Genomic DNA, 22,064 nt, shown 5'->3' with positions numbered 1-22,064 from the left:
CGCACAGGTTGCCCCTGAAGGCACCCGCTCAGCCATCGCTGAGCGGGTGTCTCAACGTGGAAGGTTATTTTGCAGCGACGCTTGTCGTATTGTTCCGACTGTTCTACACGTGATACGTTGAGGTTCCTGTTCTAGGACGTCGGTCAACTCTGCTTCACGTCACCTGCAAACTTTGCGTAAGATTTTCGAGTAGCGTTCGCTGATGCAAATGTATCGTCTTATGGAAACTGCAATTGCTTGCCCAGGTTAAGTGGAGCAGAAATGAAGCTTGTTGAGCAGTTCACTGTCGTTTTAGTTGCAAATGCTATTTCTGCCAGTTTCTGATCCCAATTTTTGTGACGCTCAGTATGCGCGACAAGCATAGATATAAAGATTCGGTTTACCGTTTCGCTGATGTTAGCTTGTGGATGATACAGATATGTGCGCTTTTCACGGATTCTCAGGGCGTCACGGACATCTGTAAAGACCTTGCTGGCGAAGTACGTAGCGTAATTCCTGATCAGCTGGGCAGGGAATCCGAACATCGTGAAGGTTCCGAAAAGACAGTCCCACACTTTCTGCGAAGTCAGCTTGCGTAAAGGAAAGAACTGGACCCATTTCGTGAAATGGTCTGTCACCACAACCAGACACTGGTTGCGCCGCGGGCTTATGAAGGAGGGACCTATTACGTCACATGCAACTATTTGCCATGGTGACGTACTCTGAACTCACTGCATTGTTCCTCGCGGTAAACCACCAATTCATTGCGCCTTTTGATAAACTGAACAGGAACAAGCGTAGCGTAATACATCCTGTTTTATACCTGCCATGTTACCGCGTAACACAGGTTCTCGTATGTCTTCTGCCCTAAAGAATGGCCAGCTAAAGCACTGTGGTGGTAGTACTTTATATCAGGTCACATGGTCGTGACGTTGAAGAACGAGGCTACGAAAACTCAAGACTCAACCAAGCTACCAAAACTGTATTTTTTGATGAACATTGCCCATCAAGAGGAACACTCACACCATGTGCAAGGAACACTCGCAATGCAATGATTGCGGCGAGTACGGTCGTGGGTCATCGATAATATTCTGAGAATGAAATGCCTCGCATTTTATAAATTCAGCATCATATATTTTAGCGTTACCGCAGGTACACACTAGTTCCACAATAAGCTCAACTATTCTTGTCAAGCACGACATCTTATCTTGTAAGAGTTCTAGCCATTGACGCACGCTCACAATAAAAAAAAAACCAGGAGAAGTAGGCGTGTCAGTGCCCCTTCTGGAAAATTATCGTCCTGCAGATTCAAACAAAACGCGAAAGCCAGGAAAATACATCCACATAAGGAAACAACGCAAGGCAAGTGACAAGATAACGTTCCAGAATTGCGCTGGCGCGCGCACGATGTCCTACGAAGCGATGCATGGATGACCTCAAGTAGTGCCCGGCGCCACAATGAGTCGGTAATGCTGTCATTAATGACGTCGTAGCGAAGTGTGCCATGACGTCGTAGTATCGCAATGACCTGAAGTGACCTGAAGTATCATCGAAACAGTTTTTCACAGAGGCTTTTGACAACACATCTAACATAATACAGAATATCATTGTCCGATTCGTCACAACATCACCTGCACAGAAGAAATTTATTGATTTTATTATATTTCACAAACTTATATTTGAATACACGGAGCTAGAACAGCATTCATCACCGCCAAATGGGGTCTTCCTGCTGGAAAAGCAGGACCAAGGTCCTGCTTTTCTAGCAGCCATCTTCGTATATTTGATATCGTTTAGTGCCACCCTAGAGGGCATAAACGAACTGGCAGCAAGTATTTGGTTGGTCAAGTCCCTGGTCCGTCACCCAATTACTGCAGCCTTCGCCTGAAATAGAATTCTACAGCAAGGCAGTTCAATCATTTTGATAACATTACTCGAATAAATGTCTTTGTTTTGGCATTCTCAAAGCAGGATAGCTATTACATGATTAATGTGGTAGTACTTAACATGGTAGTATTGTAATCCCAATGCGTAAAGGAGACAGACTCAGAAGTTAAGTGAAGATGTGCTTTTTCGGTGTTTCTTCTACCTATGTATTTTTTTCAGCTATCGAATTGGACAACCTTCAGAGGCCAATTTATCCATGATGTACAATTTTACTAGTGTAATTTGTAGTCGCATAGGCATAGGTGTTCCCCTCTATAGTTTTCTACACATTACGGCTTTCGGGTGACTTCAGGAAAAAAATGCGTTTACACTTTGTGTGACACCACTCTACTAGACTAAAAAAAGTCACAGTTTCGCCGCACGGGCGAAGCAATGAATGCGATAGGAAGAAACTAATGCTATACGAAGTGAGGCTCGCCAATGGATACTCTCAGTTTGAACAGCGCTCCTGCTGCAAAGGCGGCCGAAGCAGCGAAGGAAACTAGCGTGCTTCAAGTGTCGAGCTGTGACACTTGATAGTTCGCGCTCAGTCACTTTCGTACGCCCCGTAACATGAGCGCGGACATCACGGTGAAAGCTTGAAACATCCCTCTTCCCCTCACCACCAGAAAACGCGCGAGCAGACAGCGGAAGAGCAAGCTTCTCCCTGCGCAAATATAAAAAGGGAGCGAGCTCGCCGACGAATTTTAAATCCGCCCGTCGAGCTCCTCGCGCCATGTCGCTGGTAATGAAGAAACGCTTATAAGCGCCTGTCATCTCTGAGTCGTGCCAGCGGTAAAGATTGTGTATATAACGCTCGCCGTTAGCCACCTGAATGATCTACGCTTTCTGGCGTAGTGGTTAGCGTCACGCTATGCGGAATGACAGGTCGCAGGTTTCTTTCTGAATTATTTTTCTTTGGGACTTTGATATATATATATATATATATATACATACTTATACATTACGGTGCATGACGGCGAAGGGGACGGACATTTTCCAGCCGAGACTGTCCATATAATTGCTATCGCAATAAAAGTTTTTCGCTGTCTCTTCACAAACGGTTTTTATAAGTAACGATGCAGAATATTAATGTAGAGTCTCCTCTCCCTCTTCTTCTCTACACCTCTACCTAAATTAAATTTAGTTAGGAGATGTACGACTACACAGCCGCAGCCAACTAAACCTTGTTCGCTCTTTTTCATATGAAAATCAATTGACCGCTCTTTGGTCACAACAAACAACCCTACGATTTACTTTGTGCCACAGTAACCTGATGTCGCATGCGGCTGAGTGTGAGTACCATACTTGCGCTTGTTTCCGAATAACAAATTTCTTTGAGAGTGTCGGGTGTCTAATGTCAGCGTTAAAGTTAGTTTGAGTGGCATTACTGGAATACAGCGCCTGCTGAGATAATTTGGACGGGAGCAAAATACGAGGGAGGGAAGCACTTCTAAGATCCAGAGCAGGGGTCGGCAACCTTTTGAGGGGGGGGGGGGGGGGGTTGGCACGTAGCCGACATGGCGGAGGCACACGGGAAAATCGGGGGGCTTTGCAGGCAAAGAGAAACATTCGGCGAATTGACAATGAAGTGCAAACCTGGAATAGAAATCATCTTTATTCTGAGCACGCGTGTCACAACGCTGCAATATACAATCAAAGGTTACAAGCCAATATAACAAACCTTGAATGCGACTTTTGGCGATGAACATTCTGAGCCAACTGGCAAATATCTACATCAATGTTGCTCCCCGATAGACGCAGAAAGTCGTGGAGGTGCCAACGGTTAGTGGGGAACGCAAGTTTGATTTGCTGTTTAGCTGTCATGAGCTAGTTCCCAAACAATTATGTCCGCGAAAAAGCGGCGTGTCGAAAGACACTCGAGCCGATTCATCGGCACTCTCACTGGCGTACGACGAGGAGAGTAGCCCACTGAGTTGGAGGGGGGGGGGGGGAGGAGGAGTAATTCTTCACGTAAACTTGTAGATTGGGGAAGAAGGTCCTTCCCTGGCCTAGTATTTCCAGTCTTTCTTCTCCCTTATTTGGGCCTCTGCAAAACATTTCCCCATCTCCCACTAAAGGGAACCACGTGGGGATGCGAAGGAACGCATAGGTCGACTTAAAGTTCCGTTCATCACGGGCACCTTGCCAAATTTTACGCGTCCTTGCATGTGGAGCACACCATGAATTCACTGTAGTTGCTGTTGCTGTAACTCATCCCGAAGTCTTGTTGGAGCACGCCACGCGGGTTCATCGCGCGTCTGCAGAATCTCGTTCCGCGACGCCATCACATGACTGCTGAGAGAGTGTAAGGGGGAGAGGCCACAGCGTCTTACCCAGCCCCTTACAAAGGCCCGAACGCGCTAGCGCGTGCCAGCACACGTGGTTTTGTCTGCGTTACGCCAAGCTAGGACAGCATATGGCAGCCCGGGTCCCTAAAGTGCTCTGCAGGTATCATCATCCAGGTGGTCGAAGAAGAAGACGAAGAAGACTTCTCCTTGGCGCGAGCGTGCGCTCAATATGTTACAGATGGCCATGGTATGTTTTAAAATGCGAACGGTCGCCAATGTAACTACGGACAAAGCCAAGCGCAAAAGCTGCTTCACCTCTAAAAAAGAAAGTGAAGATGTTATCTGGCTAGGTGTGATGATAGGGGACGATACCAACTGGAAGTGATGTTTCTCTGTTCCTGTCTAACCACATTTAAGCTCAAAACTGCCGTGACTGGCCTTCAAGCGGGAAGTGACATGGGGAGGGGGGAGGAGGAATGCAAGGGATAACATGTAGAAAAACGTCCATCTGCTGGAATGTATGCGTAGAAAATGAAAAAAAAAACCAACAGGGAGAACTAGAAGCTTGAACACTGCACTACGTGAGCTAAAAATCACTCATTTGTCGTGATGTAGTCGAAGAATTATTATCTGGGACGCCGTTATTTTAGTGTGACGTCCCTAATAGCGTGGCGCTAGATTCGACGCTGCTTGCTGTTAGCAGGTTTAGTACAGCAGATGAAATACTGAGCTGACTTGCCGTAAGGCAATGCAGCTATGGCGAAGCACTTTGAACTTCGTGCAGTCTACAGATACAACTGTCAGGTTCAACGCTTCATTCCGATTTGAAACGTGGACGGAGTTTCGACAATTCAGAAATATTAGTACCTTCTTGTTCGCTCCTCGCCTAGGCGAGAAATACCGTATTTATTTGAATCTAAGCCGATATTTTCTTTTCGAAAAAACGATGTGCGAAAGTGGGGGCTCGGCTTGATTCGAGTATAGATTCGAGTACAATGACTAAGTTTTTTTTTTCTCGCCTTGCGAATTTCGCGGGTCATCTTAGAATCGGGGTCGGCCTAGATTCGAGTAAATACGGTAATATAAAGCGATGAAGAAATTAAATTCCCTGCCCTTACACATTCTTAGAAATTCGTGTTAGCCCAAGGGCTTCAAATAGGAAACGGGTATGCTTTGCTTACTCTATGTGCAGATAGATTAAAGATTTGGAGAGGTTGCCTGAGACAGACCAGCCGACGTGTTATGTGGTTTAGCTGTTGACGTTGCGAAGCCAACAGCTAACCCACATGAAACGTCGGCAAACCCATTTCAGGCACCTTCTCCAGATCATTTACTCGTTCTGCACTTTGTGTGTTTCCATCCGCCGGCTCCCGCTTTGACACTGAATTTGCTTCCTCTAAGGATTTTACAACTTTGAAAAAGTGACAAAGCTACGCTAAATTACCGTGTTTTAAGTGTTAAAACCAAGACACTATTGCGAAGTGTACGGGGATTGAAAGAAACACGAACAGCGCGATGCGCAGTTTTGATCGCGCTCTAATCTTGCCGGCATTAAACAGATGCTAGAATGGTTCTTCATGATATCATGGATGGCTCTATTGGCGTTTTATTGCCATCCAGGCTGCAACCGCTTGAAATGAAATACGAAACAGCAGAGACTGTAGATGCCGCACTGCTCGCGTTTCTTTCAATCGAAACAGCACTTATCAGACACAAGTTTACGCTGGCCGTGCACAACGCCAATGCTGACATCGTTAGCCTGCGTTTAAACTTCCGCCAGTGCCACCTGATCAAATAATCCCACCAAATGGCACAGAATATCAAATGTGACACGGAGAGGCAGCGGAGTCTGTTGAATGCATCGCCCTGTGCCAAAAGGTCGCGGTTACTGTGGAAACTGATGAATGTGTACTTCCTGTGTACCCACACAATGTACACATTCCCTTTTCACGTACCAAGTTTGTTCGCGATTCTTTTATTCCCATTACCTCAACTGATTGGAACCACCTGCTCACCTCCATTGCCCAACTGACCAATGTCACTGCTTGTAAGGCTGCTGTTGGAAGCACTGTATACTCTTAGCAGCCTCTTTTTTTCTTGTTGTTCTCTTCATTTTGTATATATTGTGCCCACTCTCGTCCGTAACGCCTTCGGGCCCTGAAGGTACTCAAATAATTAAAAATAAATAAATACCTGCGGATCAAGCTACGAAAATGCAAGTGTCCGACGGGGCATCTCGTTTGTACTGTGTCTGCGGTGCAGAAAACACAGCGACGGTACGAAGGTTCGGGCAATGCCAGAGGACGGCAGAAGACGATGTAACCATATTAAGGAGTTTTAGATCGCCGAAACTGTGATATTTATTTCTTTGTAAACTACGCATCTGGGACGCGCCTGTTTTAATGTAGACGGGAGAAGTTTGCTTCCGCAGGCTATGAAGTTTTCGAGGCGCAGGAAAAACAACATTCACATTGGCGTTCGCCGCGATTTCCTTAAGGTGCTGTGCAACATGATCAAACAAAAGAAGTTGTTTGCGCTTTGTGTTAACCAAGTGGTGTATATTATTCCGTTAACCTGCGTAAAGACGCATGTGGGGCAGACGTCAAGGTGCCTGCACGAGCACCTGTTAAACATATGACTGTTAGCGAAGTGCTATTCGAGCGCTTAAATAAATAAATAAATATATATATATATATATATATATATATATATATATATATATATATATATATATATATATATACATATATATATATATATATACATATATATATATATATATATATATATATATATATATATATATATATATATATATATATATATATATATATATATATATATGTGTGTGTGTGTGTATAAACGCTCGAATAGCAATTCGCTAACAGTCATATGTTTAACAGGTGCTCGTGCAGGCACCTTGACGTCTGCCCCACATGCGTCTTTACGCAGGTTGTATATCTATATACAACCTGCGTAAATATATATATATATATATATATATGTATATATATATATATATATATATATATATATATATATATATATATATATATATATATATATATATATATATATATATATATATATATATATGCTGAAGTGAAGTGGACGAACGAACGAAAAACGATGCTTTATTGCCAACGTTGCGGCCGGGGACCGGCCTTCGTCAGGGCACACGTGCATATGACTGTAATGCGTACGTCTTAAATAAGGACATGGCAGGGGGCGCCCCCATTGTGCATATTCACTGCTAACAAATTTTTACACAGAGGCATTCACTGTTAACAGACAGATATTCAGACATGCGCAGAATTTTGTATGGTGATAGCATAAATAGCGAAGTAGCAGTACATATTCAAAATGTGACAAAGCAAACCCAAACATAAAATAGCGATAGTATGTAGGGTGGTTGAAATATCACCACACTTGTGACACAATGAAAAAATAAAAAAATAAAAATAAAATCTATAGAATGTTGATAAGTCACATTTGATTCACATTATGATAGCAAGTTTACATGCGCATTCTGGTCACCTGAATGATTGGGCTGATGTCACCGAAGATTCGATCACGGCAGCAAACAACCGTGCACGCGCACTACGATGATTAATTTATCTCTTTTACTGGCAAAAATGTTAACCTGCCCGGATTCTCGTTGATCCCAGATGCTATGGCATTAAACTTATGAATCAAAAGAGATTCGCGAACCTCCCTTTCGTAGTGCGATTAAAACCCGGATTGGAGTATTGTGGCGGTTAGGTTGTCAAAAGAGTGGCCTGGCGTAGCGACGTGCTTGGACAGGGCAAGGCTAGGCAGGCCCAAGACATGCGACTTATGATTATTAAAGCGCAATCGGAAAGGGGTCTCCGTTTGGCCAATGTATTGAAGGTTACACGTTGAGCATTCTAGCAAGTAAATTACATTGCTCGTGTCGCAGTCGAAATTGCCTTTTATTCTTAAAGCATCGTTTTTCGTTCGTTCGTCCACTTCACTTCAGCATCTATAATTCTACCGAATTCAGGAAGACCTTCTACATATATATATATATATATATATATATATATATATATATATATATATATATATATATATATATATATATATATATATATATATATATAGGAAGGCATGGTGGCGGATATACATATCAGGATATATATATATATATATATATATATATATATATATATACACACAAACTTTGACAAGCCCGTCATTGCTTCATCTTCATGTTTGCATCCATTGGGAAGCTGCTTCTTATTGCTGGACGCGATCAAGGATTAGGGGGGGGGTGAACAAGGGGGCGCAACGCTGAAAGTTAACCCCCCTCGCCCAATGGACAACCATGCGCACACCTATGTCTGTTTACACAACAGTTCGCTTAAAATTACGGTGTTTTTTTTCCGGGGCTTGCATTTTAAACATGAAAAGTATTCTTTAGCTGTTGCGTCAAGGCCGAAGCTATTGCTCCTTTTTTACTAAGACCACTTAGCACTTGGATTAGAGGATAACAATGTTTTCCGTGGAAATGCCTATCCATAGGATGTCATGGTAAATTAGCCTGTCGAGATGTTTCTGATGCCGAGTTGGAAACTTAATAACGCGAAAACTTGCCAATGTAGACTATTGCTGTCAATTTTGACAGAATCGAAGCATTGGTTCGCAGATAACCTGACAGGAAATCCTTCATTAACGCCATTATACGTCGTTTCTGTCCTAGTAATGCTTCGCAAAGAAAGATAGTTACTAACATGCAAGGGACGTCGCTGACACTCGGCCTTCGCCATGACAGCCAAAGCATGCCTGGTTTCCTGTCTATCTTCATGCCAAGCGTCGATCACATTTACATACTTCTATTGTAATTTGTGGAATGGTAATAGTGCCGTGGACGTTTCCGCACAATTACCATTTTCTTTGTGAGAATAACAGAACGCGTGTATAAATAGGATGGAAGTGGCAACTTATTTCCACTGTCTAAACCAACGGCAGATTTCGTAAGTACCTGTCCAACTCACTCTCTTCAGCAAGGCCCTTATTCCTTTCTATTTTCTGTTAGCACAGGCTGCAATCTTGCACGTAGTCGTTGCTTCTGGGAATTAAAACTAATTGCGGTTGAATGTCGTGGCTATCTTTGTTTAAGCCCTTGCATTATCCGCTACGGTCCTTGCTTATGACTGTCTCCAGTCAGTAAATACAGAATACGTTTTCAATCTCGCACTGTAATTCACACAACGACGATACAGAGGTTACAAGCTTCAGTTTCACTGCCCTATATTGCAGGTCAATGAAGGGCTGCACGAAGGAACTTATATATGCAATAACACATTTGCGTCTATACGTGACAAATGTCTGTAGCTTCTAAGGCTGTAGACATTATTCCAAAGTGGTAAAATTATACAGTCATACTATAGCACTTTTCTAGAGTACTAATGTCTTGCGTCATGGTTCCCGCAGCTAGCACAACGGCAGCTGTATATTTATTAAAGAGCTTAAGGTGGTGCCCTATGTATGCTGGGATTTCGGTACATTATAAAGAGCAATATGTTGCGATCAGTTCCCTTTAGAGCTCGAGAGCATTTAACGACTTTCTGTCCACTATAGCGCAATAAAATATTTGGTGCCACAAGGTAAAGAGTCTTTGGATATGAGTACCCGCGCTGCCGGGAATCATGAAACGTGCCGTCATAGATATCGCACTGGCAAAATATCATAACTCTAACCGAAGCAGAAATAGAACCACGGCATCGCGTTTATCGGCCAATAGTCGGAGCACAGTGGTCAGTATGAGCGCACACTTGTTATTTATTTCCATCGGCACGTTCTCGTGGACGGGCACTCACGGTTGATTCGGACTCGGAAATTCGGTTACCTTGTCTGATAAAAAAAGGGTATCTTGTTGAAAAGAGAGTCGCTGAATCTACATAAGATTTCTTTAACGCGTGGTTCTGGTTTACTTTGCAATAACAGAACAGAAACATCAGCGCAAGTTTTCATGGGTGCCATGGCAGGACGTGCGGCAGCATTTATTCTGGTCTCTCTTGTGCTCGCTTACGGTGAGTTCAAACAATTTATAGCCTACCACAGAAAGAATTGTTTACAATCAGTAAGCCGTCAAAGACTTGCAAATAATTAAACCAGGAAGTCAATTTAACCCAACTAACGTTTACGGATAACTCTTAAACGTCGCTCTTTTGCATACAATTAATCTTCAACAGCGAGACGTCATTCAAACATGGCGAGGAATCTTGCATGCGGCAAGGCAAATACTCTTATTCCAGCGGCTCTGTCGTGACAACGCAATCCTGTCTTTCTTTCGGAGATTGGTAACTGAAAACTTTAAACTGATGTCTCAAATGTCGGTTGGAATACATTCCGTTGTTTATTTTTAGGTGAGAAAAGAACTGTTCAAAACGACTCAATATTATGCCGCAACTTCATCGATGTGTGAACGCTTATGTTTTATAAGCAGAACACATCCAACATGAAGCTTCACATTTGGGAATTTTGCGGGGGTCTAATTAGTTCTTGTTAGCAGGAATCGATGCTGTTTTTAATATAAAAATACTGTAAATGTTGAAATAGAATTAATATGTAAAAGTTAGTTAATTCCACAAATTTTATGATTGATTTGACAAGATGCAACCACGCTTGAATTACCAGATGAACCTCATTTGTTGTTGGGTATGCTTGTATTGTATTGTTGGGTATGATTGTATTCAGGGTATTTAGGCTATTTTTTTATTTACCTTGTTTCTTCACAGGAGTCATGGTTACTCAGGCTTCGGACCCTTTCCAACAAGGACGATCAGTGCCTGGAAGTGCTGCTACTGAATAAGCGAGAATCGATCCGACTATGATTGACCCCTTACCTGGAGGAGCTATGGGCTGAAAGCTAAGGCAATGCACGAAAGCGACCAACAGAAGCAGGCTGTTGCGTCTAAGTTACTGCTTTGCTAATATAGTGCACGATTGTATTTTGACAAATCAAATAAATAAAGTGCATCACTGCGTTTTAAGTAGTTTTTTCGTTATATTAGATATGCTATTATGATATCAGCTTTGCCAATGAGGTTCCCATGCGCCTATGAGCCGCAAAGTCCCAGCAAAATACAGGAAATTGTTGCCACGTAGTTACATAATTGTTTCAAAGTAACAAAGACGACGCTGAACCTCACAGTAAAAGAAAACGAATCTCTTTATTTATTAGAATAAAACAGCGCGAAAACCACAGGACACAAAGGAAGGGAACGCACACAGCGCTGACTGTGTGTGCTGACTGTACACGTGAAGTTGTTGAAGCGTATAAGATTGCGCAGTTAGGTGAAAACTGTGTCAGCACCCCGTCAATCGTAATATTGCCCAAAGTAATGGAGTGTGTACGGAGGCGTTTGTCGTAATATGTCTCGGTTGTGGTGTTAGTGGCGTATCTGCGATATGTCCAATGACGCAGTATTACGCGAGCGGTTGTCATGTGTATTTCTAGGCGATGCATTTGATTTTGCACAATAAATTTGTTGAGAGTTCAGCGCTGCGTGCTGAACTTCTGTGTGTCCTGTGGTTTTCGCGCTGTTTATTGCGATAGCAGTTAGTAAGAGATCCTTCGCGTAATTATGACACTGGTAAGGTGCTTGATTTCTTGCTTTGTGATACACCAAACATTATATCAAACATATGCCCTTTGTAGGCATATGTAGCGGTCGCTACATGTAGCGGTCGCTACATTTCGAAATGTGTTTGTATCGAAAAAAGCCCCTAGAACAGAGTATGCATATAACAGGGCTAACTACGCTGCACTAAATTTAGCTCTTGAATCTTACTTTCCCACTTTTGACACATTGGCAGATGAGTTAAACGGGGAAGAGTTGTAGGGTGTACTTTAAAATATTCTTTTTGAACTGCGAGATAAATATGTTCACCTCCGAACACTCTCTTCCAAAAGTTCAAAAGATAAACCGTGGTTTAACAAGCAACTCAGTTCTTTAATACGAAAAATCAGAAGAATCTATCGACTCAGCAAGGATGAGAAATCGGATAGTCGCTACATACAGCTAGTTGAGCTAAAACATAGCTTTAGAGAGCTCACTGGATCAGCCAAACAAACATACTTCGCTAACTTAGGCCAGAGGCTGGTAGACGATCCGAAGGAATTTTGGAAATACGTTAAAAGAAACGGTAAGTATGACACTTCTGTTCCACCACTGCACTGGTCCGACAGAATTATAATTAATGATCCAAGTAAGGTCGAAATTTTTGTTAATTACTTTTCATCAGTATTTCATTCTAATCTTTCCGATACTAGTGTAGTTAGAACTGTTGATTTTTCTGTCGAAGTCGACAAAATGTCTGAGGTTGCGTTTAGTGCTACGGGAGTCGAGAGATTATGGCAAGGCTTGAAACACACAAAAGCAAGTGGTCCGGACGATATCCCGGCATCGTTTCCTATTAACTGCTCGGGCACTCTGTGTTTATATTTATGTCGTTTATTTCAAAATTCCTTAAATGACAGCATTGTTCCTGGGGACTCGAAGCTGGTCCGCGTGGTGCCAATTCCTAAAGGTGGACAGAGAGACAGAGTTGAGAATTAGCGGCGAGTATCTTTAACTAGCATGGTATGAAAAGTTATGGAACATGTGATTTATAGCAGCATCATGTCTCACCTTGTTGCCAATAACCTTCTTCGTCCTAGAGAGCATGGGTTCCGGCAGGGTTCTTCTTGTACAACGCAATCCGTAGAATTTACTCTTGGCCTTGCCTCAGCTGTCGACAAGCAACAAAGTGTTGACTGTATATTTCTGGATTTCAGAAAGGCTTTCGACGTTGTTACGCACAGTATTCTGATCGCTAAACTTCGACATTACAAATTGGATGGTAGGGTTATTGCTTGGATTGCTGAGTATCTTCGCTCAAGGCAGATGTCTGTAGCTCTCAACGGTTGTTTCTCTAAATATGTTTCTGTGACCTCTGGTGTACGACAGGGATCAGTCTTAGGTCCGCTTTTACTTTTGTTATTCATAAATGACATCACTTTGGGTATCACATCATCATTTAGTATGTTTGCAGACGACCGTATAGTATATAGGGTCATCAATAGCGATTTTGACAAAAAAGCACTGCAAAACAATTTAGGTTTATTTGCCGCATGGTGTGAAAAATGGAAAATATCGATGAATGTGAAAAAAGGTGTCCACGTCACCTTTGCCGGGAAACTCTCGCACTGCAGCAATCATTACACGAGTAATAACGCTAATCTTCAACAAGTAACAGAATATAAATATCTACGTGTATTTTTCACTGCTGATTTGAGGTGGTATAAACATGTCACTTATGTTAGGAACAAGGCTGTAGGAACATTGAGTTTTCTGAAACGCAACTTCAGTGGTTTACCACAGAAACGTAGGAGGCAGGTGTATTTTACACATGTCTGCAGTATACCGGAGTATGCGTGCGTCTGCTGGGACCCATATACTAAGGAACTTGTAAATAAACTTGAAAAAGCGCAAAATAGAGCATTTTTATTTGTCCTTGGAAATTATGACAGGATGCTTAGTATGACAGTGTGCAAAAAAACACTAAATTGGCATCTTCTTGGACACCGCCGTCGAAGCCTCAGAATAAAATTCCTTCATAACATTTATCATTCGAGAACAGCCATCATCAGGCAATTGTATTTTCATCCACCCAACTATGTTTCTCAAAGACGAGATCACCACTTAAAAATACGTGATATTCCTTTTAGAGGTGACGCTTTTCGCTACTCTTTTTTTGTTCGCACTATAAGAGAGTGGAACACTCTGCCACCGGAAATTGTCTGTATTTGTTCAAATGACCATTTGTTCCATGCTTTATGATTATATTTTTGTGTGCTTGATTATATGTACTGTACCCTCCCTGCTGCAATGCCTTATGGCGAAGCAGGTACCTAATAAACAAATAAATAAATATGGACAGTTTCGACGGTTTTTTGCCATCACGGTTGCCGTCGCCGTCATGTCCTTCCGGTATGAAGTCCAAATTGATAAGATGCCCACGCACATTGTATGTTCTAGCGCAGGTAAAGGCGCGAGAGCGGGGGCAATGAACGCGGCCGAAGCAGAGATCAAACGAGCCGGCCCATTTCCGTCGCTCTGGGGGTGCATGCGATAACATCACCCCGCTCGGGAGGCCTGCCGTCGATGCAGACAGGAAACGCCCCTCCCGTCTTTAACGAGAATGAAAAGACACGAGGTGGGGGCGTGGGGGTTGTCGCGCAAACAGCCACTTTGAAATTTGAATTAAGAGCGCGGTCGCGATCGCTGGCGCGCGCGCTCTCTCGAAAGCCATCACAGCGGGCGGCTTGTATTCCTTTCAACGTGCTGCGCTCTGAACGCGAAGGGACTATGCGGAGAGCATCTCTCCCTGGAGCGGCCGTATTCCGTTACACCAGCGTTTTGTAGTTACACGAGATCGAATACAAAACAGTTAGCTGCCAGCCTCACTTCGTGTAACGCTGAAATTTGTTGCCATCGCATTCATTGCTTCGCCCTTGCGGTGGAACTGTGAGTTTTTTTCTAGTAACGTACAACCAAGGAGCACAGCTCTCCGACCTTTTGGAACTCTTTATTTATTCTTGCGATCTGAACGCCATTTTGTGTTCAAGGCCAATAGTATCATGCATAGCTGAGCCTAGATGTGCATAGCTGTACTCTAAGGCAAAATTACCCGAAACAGGAGTAACGGAGCCCAAGAGGCGCACGCGATGAACGAATAGACCGTAGAGGAGCGAGCGCAGAGGGATGCGAGCCGTATGCAAACAAGTTAGTCTGCAAAGGGATGAACCGCGCGGGAGATGAAGGCCGTGTGCAGAGTACATTCCGTGTGCAAACCGAGAGAACTAACCGTCTTCCTCGCTCAGGTCATTCTTCCCACCTGTGTTTGTGCCGGAGTGTTGGCGGTTGTGTCGCGCTCGGACAGTTTGCCGATCTAGGCACTACGCCTTGGTGCCATTGATAAACACGTATGCGTGGATGAGCGTGTCGTGCGGCTATTACGTTTCACCGCACCCATGGAGTCTGGAGCTGGCCTCTACACATCGCGACGCCGCGCTGTTTTGGCAATGCCCTTAGACTGTCACGCCACCAAGCGGATGTCAGGAACAGGGTTAGCAGACGACAACCGGCGGCCACTCCCTAGTTCGGCTGTGCTAGCCCGATTGTCAACGCGCTGGTTGGAAAGAAAGACTACGACTTTGCATGTTTCATGAATCCATGAACTAATCGCGCCGCCCGTGACAACATAAATTTGATTCTTGCTTTCGGGACGTGAGGTTTTCGTGAACATACGTTGTGAAGCACGCTGGGCAAGTCGTGCTGCGAATGATGGCACATGGCGTGCACATTTCAGGTCCGCGAAGTTTTCTATGTTCATACAGGTCAGTGAAATGTTAGTATCTGTATTTTTTTGTTGAAACTCGCGCTATTTCGCTTGTATATAATATCCGTCGGTGTTTTAGGGGCGAAGCTCCTAAAGCCATGGGTCTGTCCCTCCTAGCTCGTACGTGACCGCCTATGCCGCGCGTATGTGCCAGTGGTGATGGCAACGAAGCAGCGCGAGTGTTCTTGGACCAGCGCAGGGACGAAGAAAAGTTGCACTTCTTTCTCTGATCGATGGTCCAAGAGAATGTCCGGCTGGTTCGACACTCCTGTCTTCTTCTGAGTACCTGGTGGTTTGGCGCGATCTGTTGTCGGGTAGTCGGTCGCGTGTCGGGCGGCAGTGTATTTGTGAATTTTCGTTCTGTTTTCCCCCTTTTTACTGGTCTGATCGTACTGTGAGTACCTAATGTCTCTCTCCTCCCCTGGCCAGAGGTCTTTCGTCTGTACGGCCTCTCTTCCCAATAATGACATGCCTATAGAGGCTTTTTTTGCACAGTGGTATTCACAGCGTGCCAGTAGCACTAGTGCCGAACAACGGGGGATTAATCCGTGTAAAGAACCCAAAGGTAATTCAGGAGGAGCGGCGGAAAGCGACCCCACACTACCAAAACATCACCGATGTCCGACAGTTTGGAAGGGGCGGCATTCTGTGTTGCTCTCCGCACCAGGCCTGTGTTTCTGACCTCCTAAAGTGCGGAACGTTTCCATCACATCCGCTGAGCCCAGTTATTCCTGCTCATCTCGCTTGCCTTCAAGGCTTAGTCCGTGGTGTTGACTCGAGCATGTGCGCTTCAGGGGTTTCGGAAATGTTTTCAGCGGCCGGGGCAACATCAGTGTACAGATGCTCTCGCGTCTCTGATAATCAGAGAGTTCCCACAGAGTCGGTCATTGTGACATTTGCAGGCATAAATAGGCCCACATAGATTAAGGCATGACCCTTAACTTATAGAGTTCAAGCACTTACTCCAGGTCCACTGCAATGCGTTCAGTGTTGGCGTTATGATCATACCATTAAGGGATGCTCATCATCTCCTAGGTGCCGCATATGCGGAGAAGACCATGACACTAGAACATGTAATTCCCAAAGCGAAAGATGCTGTCTTTGTCAAGGTTCGCACCCTGCTGATCATACAAACTGCCTGGCGAGAGCTCAAGAGCTTCAAATTTTAGAAATCATAGACAGGAAGCGATGCTCACGCCGTGAAGCTCGGGCTATTGTATTAGAGAGATCCTGTGGATATGCCGAAGCTGCTGCTCGGCATTCTAAAGCCATGGATGTATCTACAGGTGAAGTCGTGGCAGCTGCTGTCGAAAAGGCTATGTCGAAAGCACTGAGCTCAATTTTTTCAAATCTTTCAGAGACAATCGGACAAGGTTTCACGGCTCAGATGAAACATTTTTCAGGTTGCAGGGCGAGCATCCGCTGATACAGATATTCATGAGAGCATAAATGAAAAAATCATTCATGAGGGCATACATGAAAAAACCACGACAGAAACTGGGTCTGGCAGTTTTGCCTACACTGATTCTCCCATATTTAGTTTAGAACAGGAGGGTGGTAATAACTCCGAGACCACTTCACAAAGCATTGAAAGTATGGATTTGGACACTAGTGCCACTAACGATGGACGATTTTTTGAAAGACAACATTCTTCAGAAAGCAGTTGAGACCGCCGGCCTACCTTCAACAGAGGGTCATTAAAGGTACTTCAGTGGAATTGCCGCTCACTTCTTGCTGCAGCAACTGACCTGTTACATCTTTGCGCAGAACTTTCTCCTGATTTAATTCTATTGCATGGAACCTGGTTATCTACAGAAAAATGTTTTAATTTAAATAATTATCACTGCTTTCGGTTGGATCGCCCTTCTTTTAGAGGGAGCCTAGCGTTTTTCATCTCTACGAAGTTTGGCCATACAGCGAAAATTTCATATCGGTCGACGTCGGCAGAAAGTGAAATTTTGGCATTGGATGTAGCTATTCCTGGATATACACCATTTTCCATAGTGAATGTTTATTTCCCTACAGGTGTTCTGAACACTACTTTACTTGATTCCGCAGTAGCAGCATCTAGAAAGAAGGTAATCATAGCAGGAGATTTCAATTCACACCACATTTCGTGGGGTTACCGACTCGATGCGTGTGGTAAACGGTTGTTAGAATGGACCAGCTTGAATTACGTTCATTGCGCGAATTCCAGAACTCCAACTTATGTATCTGGCCTATCACGTTCTGTGATAGACCTGACCTTTTCAAGCTAGGGTTGCATTATTTCGTCCTGGTCTGCCATCATATCGGCCACAAGCAGTGATCACCTACCAATATTATTTGGAATAGTGTGCCCACTTACTTCGTTACCCAAACATGTTCGAAAGTATGTTAATTAAAGCAAATTTAAAGATTCACAACGATCAGTCTTAAATAAACAGACAGGATTAAGCGATCAGGTAAAGGCAATTCATTTATGTCAGCTCTTAGGTGACAGTAGGAAAAAAGCCGAATTCAGTATGCAATCAACTAAAAATAGAACGCATTCACCATGGCGGAACACAGACTGTGATCGCGACTATAGGCGACGAAAAGCAGCTTGGAAGAAGTTACTCTACAACCAGTGCCCACGTAATTGGAAAGACTATAAATATACCGCTGCCACGTTTAGACAAACGGTTGACAAAGCAAAAGAAGATTATAACTCCAAACATTACAGCTATATGTCAGAGACCAAAAATAAGAAAGCACTCTTTAGGTTTCTGCACTGCAGAAAGATTGTTCCGTCACCAGTAAATATAGAATCGGTTTGTTTATCACCCGCAGAATTGTTGCAGTCATTGGAAGCAATTGAGAAGGGATTGGAAGATCGCTTTGCATTGTTGTTACCCTATCCTTTGCCGGTTACAGGAAAAGCTCATGAATATAAGGCAACCAGATTAGAAGAGATATCAGAAATAGTAAAGTCACTGCCAGCTTCATCTCCAGGTCTTGACAATTTAACTACAGGCATGATAAAAATTGTGTTTGATTTGTCTCCCAGCGATATTCTTAACTTTATCAATTTTTCGATAGAAAACGCATGGATTCAAGCCGAGCGGAAAGTTGCCAAAGTAATTCGACTACTTAAAAAACAGGGCGCAGGCTATGCAATCGACAAAATTAGACCTATTTCCCTCACATCAATCATTGTAAAACTAATAGAGCGGGTTTATATAGGCATATTGAAGAATCGGTAGAAGAAAATCATATATTGAGTGATTCCCAAATTGGATTCAAAGCTGGGTGCTCTATACGATGTGTACATGTTGATCTAGAAAACAGAATTAAGCTTGCTCGGCACAAAAAGCAGTACGCCGTACTAGTTCCTTAGATATTGCTAAGGCGTATGACAGTGTAGAGCACGCCATCTTGACTAATAAACTCCAAAGTGTTAACCTTCCTTGGTATATAATTGCATGGATACAAAATTTTTTAAGCGGACGCACATTTTATTGCTCTGAGAATGGCTTATCTTCTAAACACTAAAAACAAACTAGGGGAGTTCCTCAAAGATCGGTTCTTTCGCCTATTTTATTTAATATATTCATCATCAGCCTGTCTACGCCCACTGCAGGGCAAAGGCCTCTCCCATTCCATCTCACAATGGCGTGCAAGTATATGTTTACGCGGACGACATTGCATTCTTTTCAGCTTCTAATGATATACACTTGGTCTATAATATTCTACAATCATATATGAATGAGATTGAAGTATGGCTTAGTGACCTGCACATGTCCCTTAATGTTAACAAGAGTGCTCTTCTCGCGTTCCCGTTGACTTCTCCTGTGCGAATCGCACTGATGTATGGGCAGGATTTTATTCCACAGGTAGATTCATTAAAATATTTGGGCATAATATACATCACAAATCATAATTGGAGCCCACATATTGAGTATATTGCATCCAAAGGATTACGTGCACTTGGTTTGTTAAGGCGAATAAGCGGCGTTCGTTTTGGAATGCGTAGAAAAACATTGTTGATGATATATAGCATGTACGTCCGAACAATATTAGAGTTTGGATGTGTGTTATTCTGTGGGGGACCCGCTTACAAATTACGCCCTCTTCTAACTATTGAACGTGAGGCATTACATATATGTTTAGGTCTTCCTAAGTTTGTAGCTAATAATATTATTTACCATGAAACATACCTGCCGTCTCTGCAAACTAGGTTTCCTATTCTAACAGTCCAGACATTTCTAAACATCTATGCCTCCATACACAGACGCTCGCAATATATATTTCTTAGCGAGCCGTCCAGATTTTTTGATTGTGAGTGGTCTCGGTTACATCGTCCTCAAATAATTTTCGTACAACAGCTGTTGGAGCCGTTACAAGTAACAATGCGCGAAGTAGGTTTCCCAAGTGTACTCAATCATAAAACAATAATAGAATTTGATGGTATATTTCCAAGAAATGCTGAACTATTGCCTATTGGATATATAAACGGGTTGTTGAACGACCACCTTAAGAGTCTACGGATAAGTTCAATCATAGCCACAGATGCCTCCATTACAGATGAGAAAGCAGGAGTGGGCATTTATTCAACAGCATTAAACTGGTCCTTTTCTCTTCGACTGCCCGATTTTACGCCAATATTCCAAGCAGAATTAATGACAATTATTCTGGCATTACGCAAACTCCCAGCATCTATTTCTTCAGTGGTTATATTGACCGATTTTTTCTCAGTTTGCGCTGCTTTGACAGTACCTAAGTCATCGAGCTGCCTGTCATAATTATATACATATATGCCCAATCATGTACGTATTTTCCGTTTGGTTTGGGTGCCAGGTCATACTGGAATAACTCTAAATGAAGCAGCGGACACATTGGCGGCGGCATCGATTCAGGGCCCGTTTTTGAAGGTTCTAAGACCCTCCTCCCAAAATACTATCGCACGATTTCGATATTTTTGTATTCGAGAGGAACACACAAGATCTTCTTTTCTAAAAGGGGCAGACTTTCAGCACGTTAGGTTTCCATGGCATAGTTCATGGTGTGGCACAAGACAATTAGAAGTTACATTAACTAGATTGCGATGCAGAATTCCCTCTTTAAATTTTTACTTACACAGGCCTGGTTTCGTTCCTTCCCCTCAATGTTGTTATTGTTCGCAAGCAGAAACCATAGAGCATTTTTTCACAGAATGTAGCAGATATCAACATCTAAGGCAAAGATTTTTTGAACCTCCTGTCCGAAAACTTGGGCTTCAGCTTTCCGTAACGGCATTACTCTCCCTGGGGGCGTCGGCACTGGGTCACTGCAACAGGGACATATGTGAGGCAGTAAGTAACTATATAAACGAATCAAAAAGACTGCCATGCTAATATTTCTAGTACATACTTATGTCATTTATTTCATTTAACATATTATTTATTTAATGCTTTTATTTACCTCACTCTTTCTCTTTCTTTTTTTTCTATCTCTTTCGAATTCAATTGGGAAACCGCAAACACAAATAATATTTTCGCTTCCCTAAATTTATCTCTTTATGATTATCCTTTTTTTTCCACTCACACATCCTACTGCCACACGATTCGTGGCCGATGCCACGTGGTGGGTTGTGCCATTCCTATAGGATCAATTAATCAAAAAAGCGTGTTTGTTTGTCGTGCTCCGTGTCCTCGTCGGTCCCACGTCGTTACACTGGTGGAGGTGCAGGGTAAGCTTCATGCTTGGCACTCCATCGCGGAGCCGACAATCGAGCCCGGAATCGCCACCCACGTCGAAACACCGGTCCACCGATTCAGTCGCCGTCTGCTAGTCGCCGTCATGACCGTGTACCTCGCACCCAACCTGTCTATCGGGGACGTCAAGTCGTTTATAGACGCTGCGTTACGTGACTACGACAACAAGTTCAAGAACCGTCCGTTTGTGCTGGTTGGGGACTTCAACGTGGACCTCATTGCCAATGACTGGATCGTGCAGCACATGCTTTCCAAATACGCACTCAGATTTATCCATATGCAACCTACCACGATCCGAGGGACGTGCATAGACTTAGTGTTTGCAAACTTCCTACTGCAGCCAGTACAAGAACCTCTCTCGCTTCATTTCACGGACCATAAAGCCGTCATAATGAAGAGACCTCGCAATCGAGCCGCCATGACAGCGACGAAATGAAAAGAACAAACGAAGAAACGAAACAACAAACGAACAAGAACAAAATAAAAGTTGATTTTGTATAATATACGCACAGTCTTACGTATTTCTAATGATGTAATGGGCTAACTTTCACGGGAGAGTTACGGTTTACCGATGATCTCCCCCTCTCGAGCTTCGCCCACTTATCATTCATTGCGTGGATATGGCGCGACATTTTTTACAGCGAAAGCTGTTATGAGATCATTTCAACGGCCGCTTTTGGTGGCGTAGTTGTTCGCCGCCGCCGCCGCCGGTGTCCGTAACCACTATCGCTCGAAATAAGAA

General features: G+C 43.4%; 1 protein-coding gene across 1 annotated transcript in view; it reads right to left on the bottom strand.

Moving 5' to 3' along the window:
- Positions 1-1,735: 1,735 nt before the first annotated feature.
- The window catches only part of LOC119392025 (uncharacterized), an 85,818-nt gene continuing 65,489 nt past the window's right edge, over positions 1,736-22,064 (bottom strand). The window contains exon 5 of the mRNA XM_049415480.1: positions 1,736-1,863. Coding sequence (XP_049271437.1) covers positions 1,784-1,863 — 80 coding nt within the window. The 3' untranslated portion in view covers positions 1,736-1,783. The remainder of the gene's footprint in view (positions 1,864-22,064) is intronic.

Source organism: Rhipicephalus sanguineus, chromosome 4 (assembly GCF_013339695.2).
Source record: "Rhipicephalus sanguineus isolate Rsan-2018 chromosome 4, BIME_Rsan_1.4, whole genome shotgun sequence".
NCBI lineage: Eukaryota > Metazoa > Arthropoda > Arachnida > Ixodida > Ixodidae > Rhipicephalus > Rhipicephalus sanguineus.
Note: the sequence above shows the minus strand (reverse complement) of the source record. Positions and strands in the feature narration are given on the sequence as shown.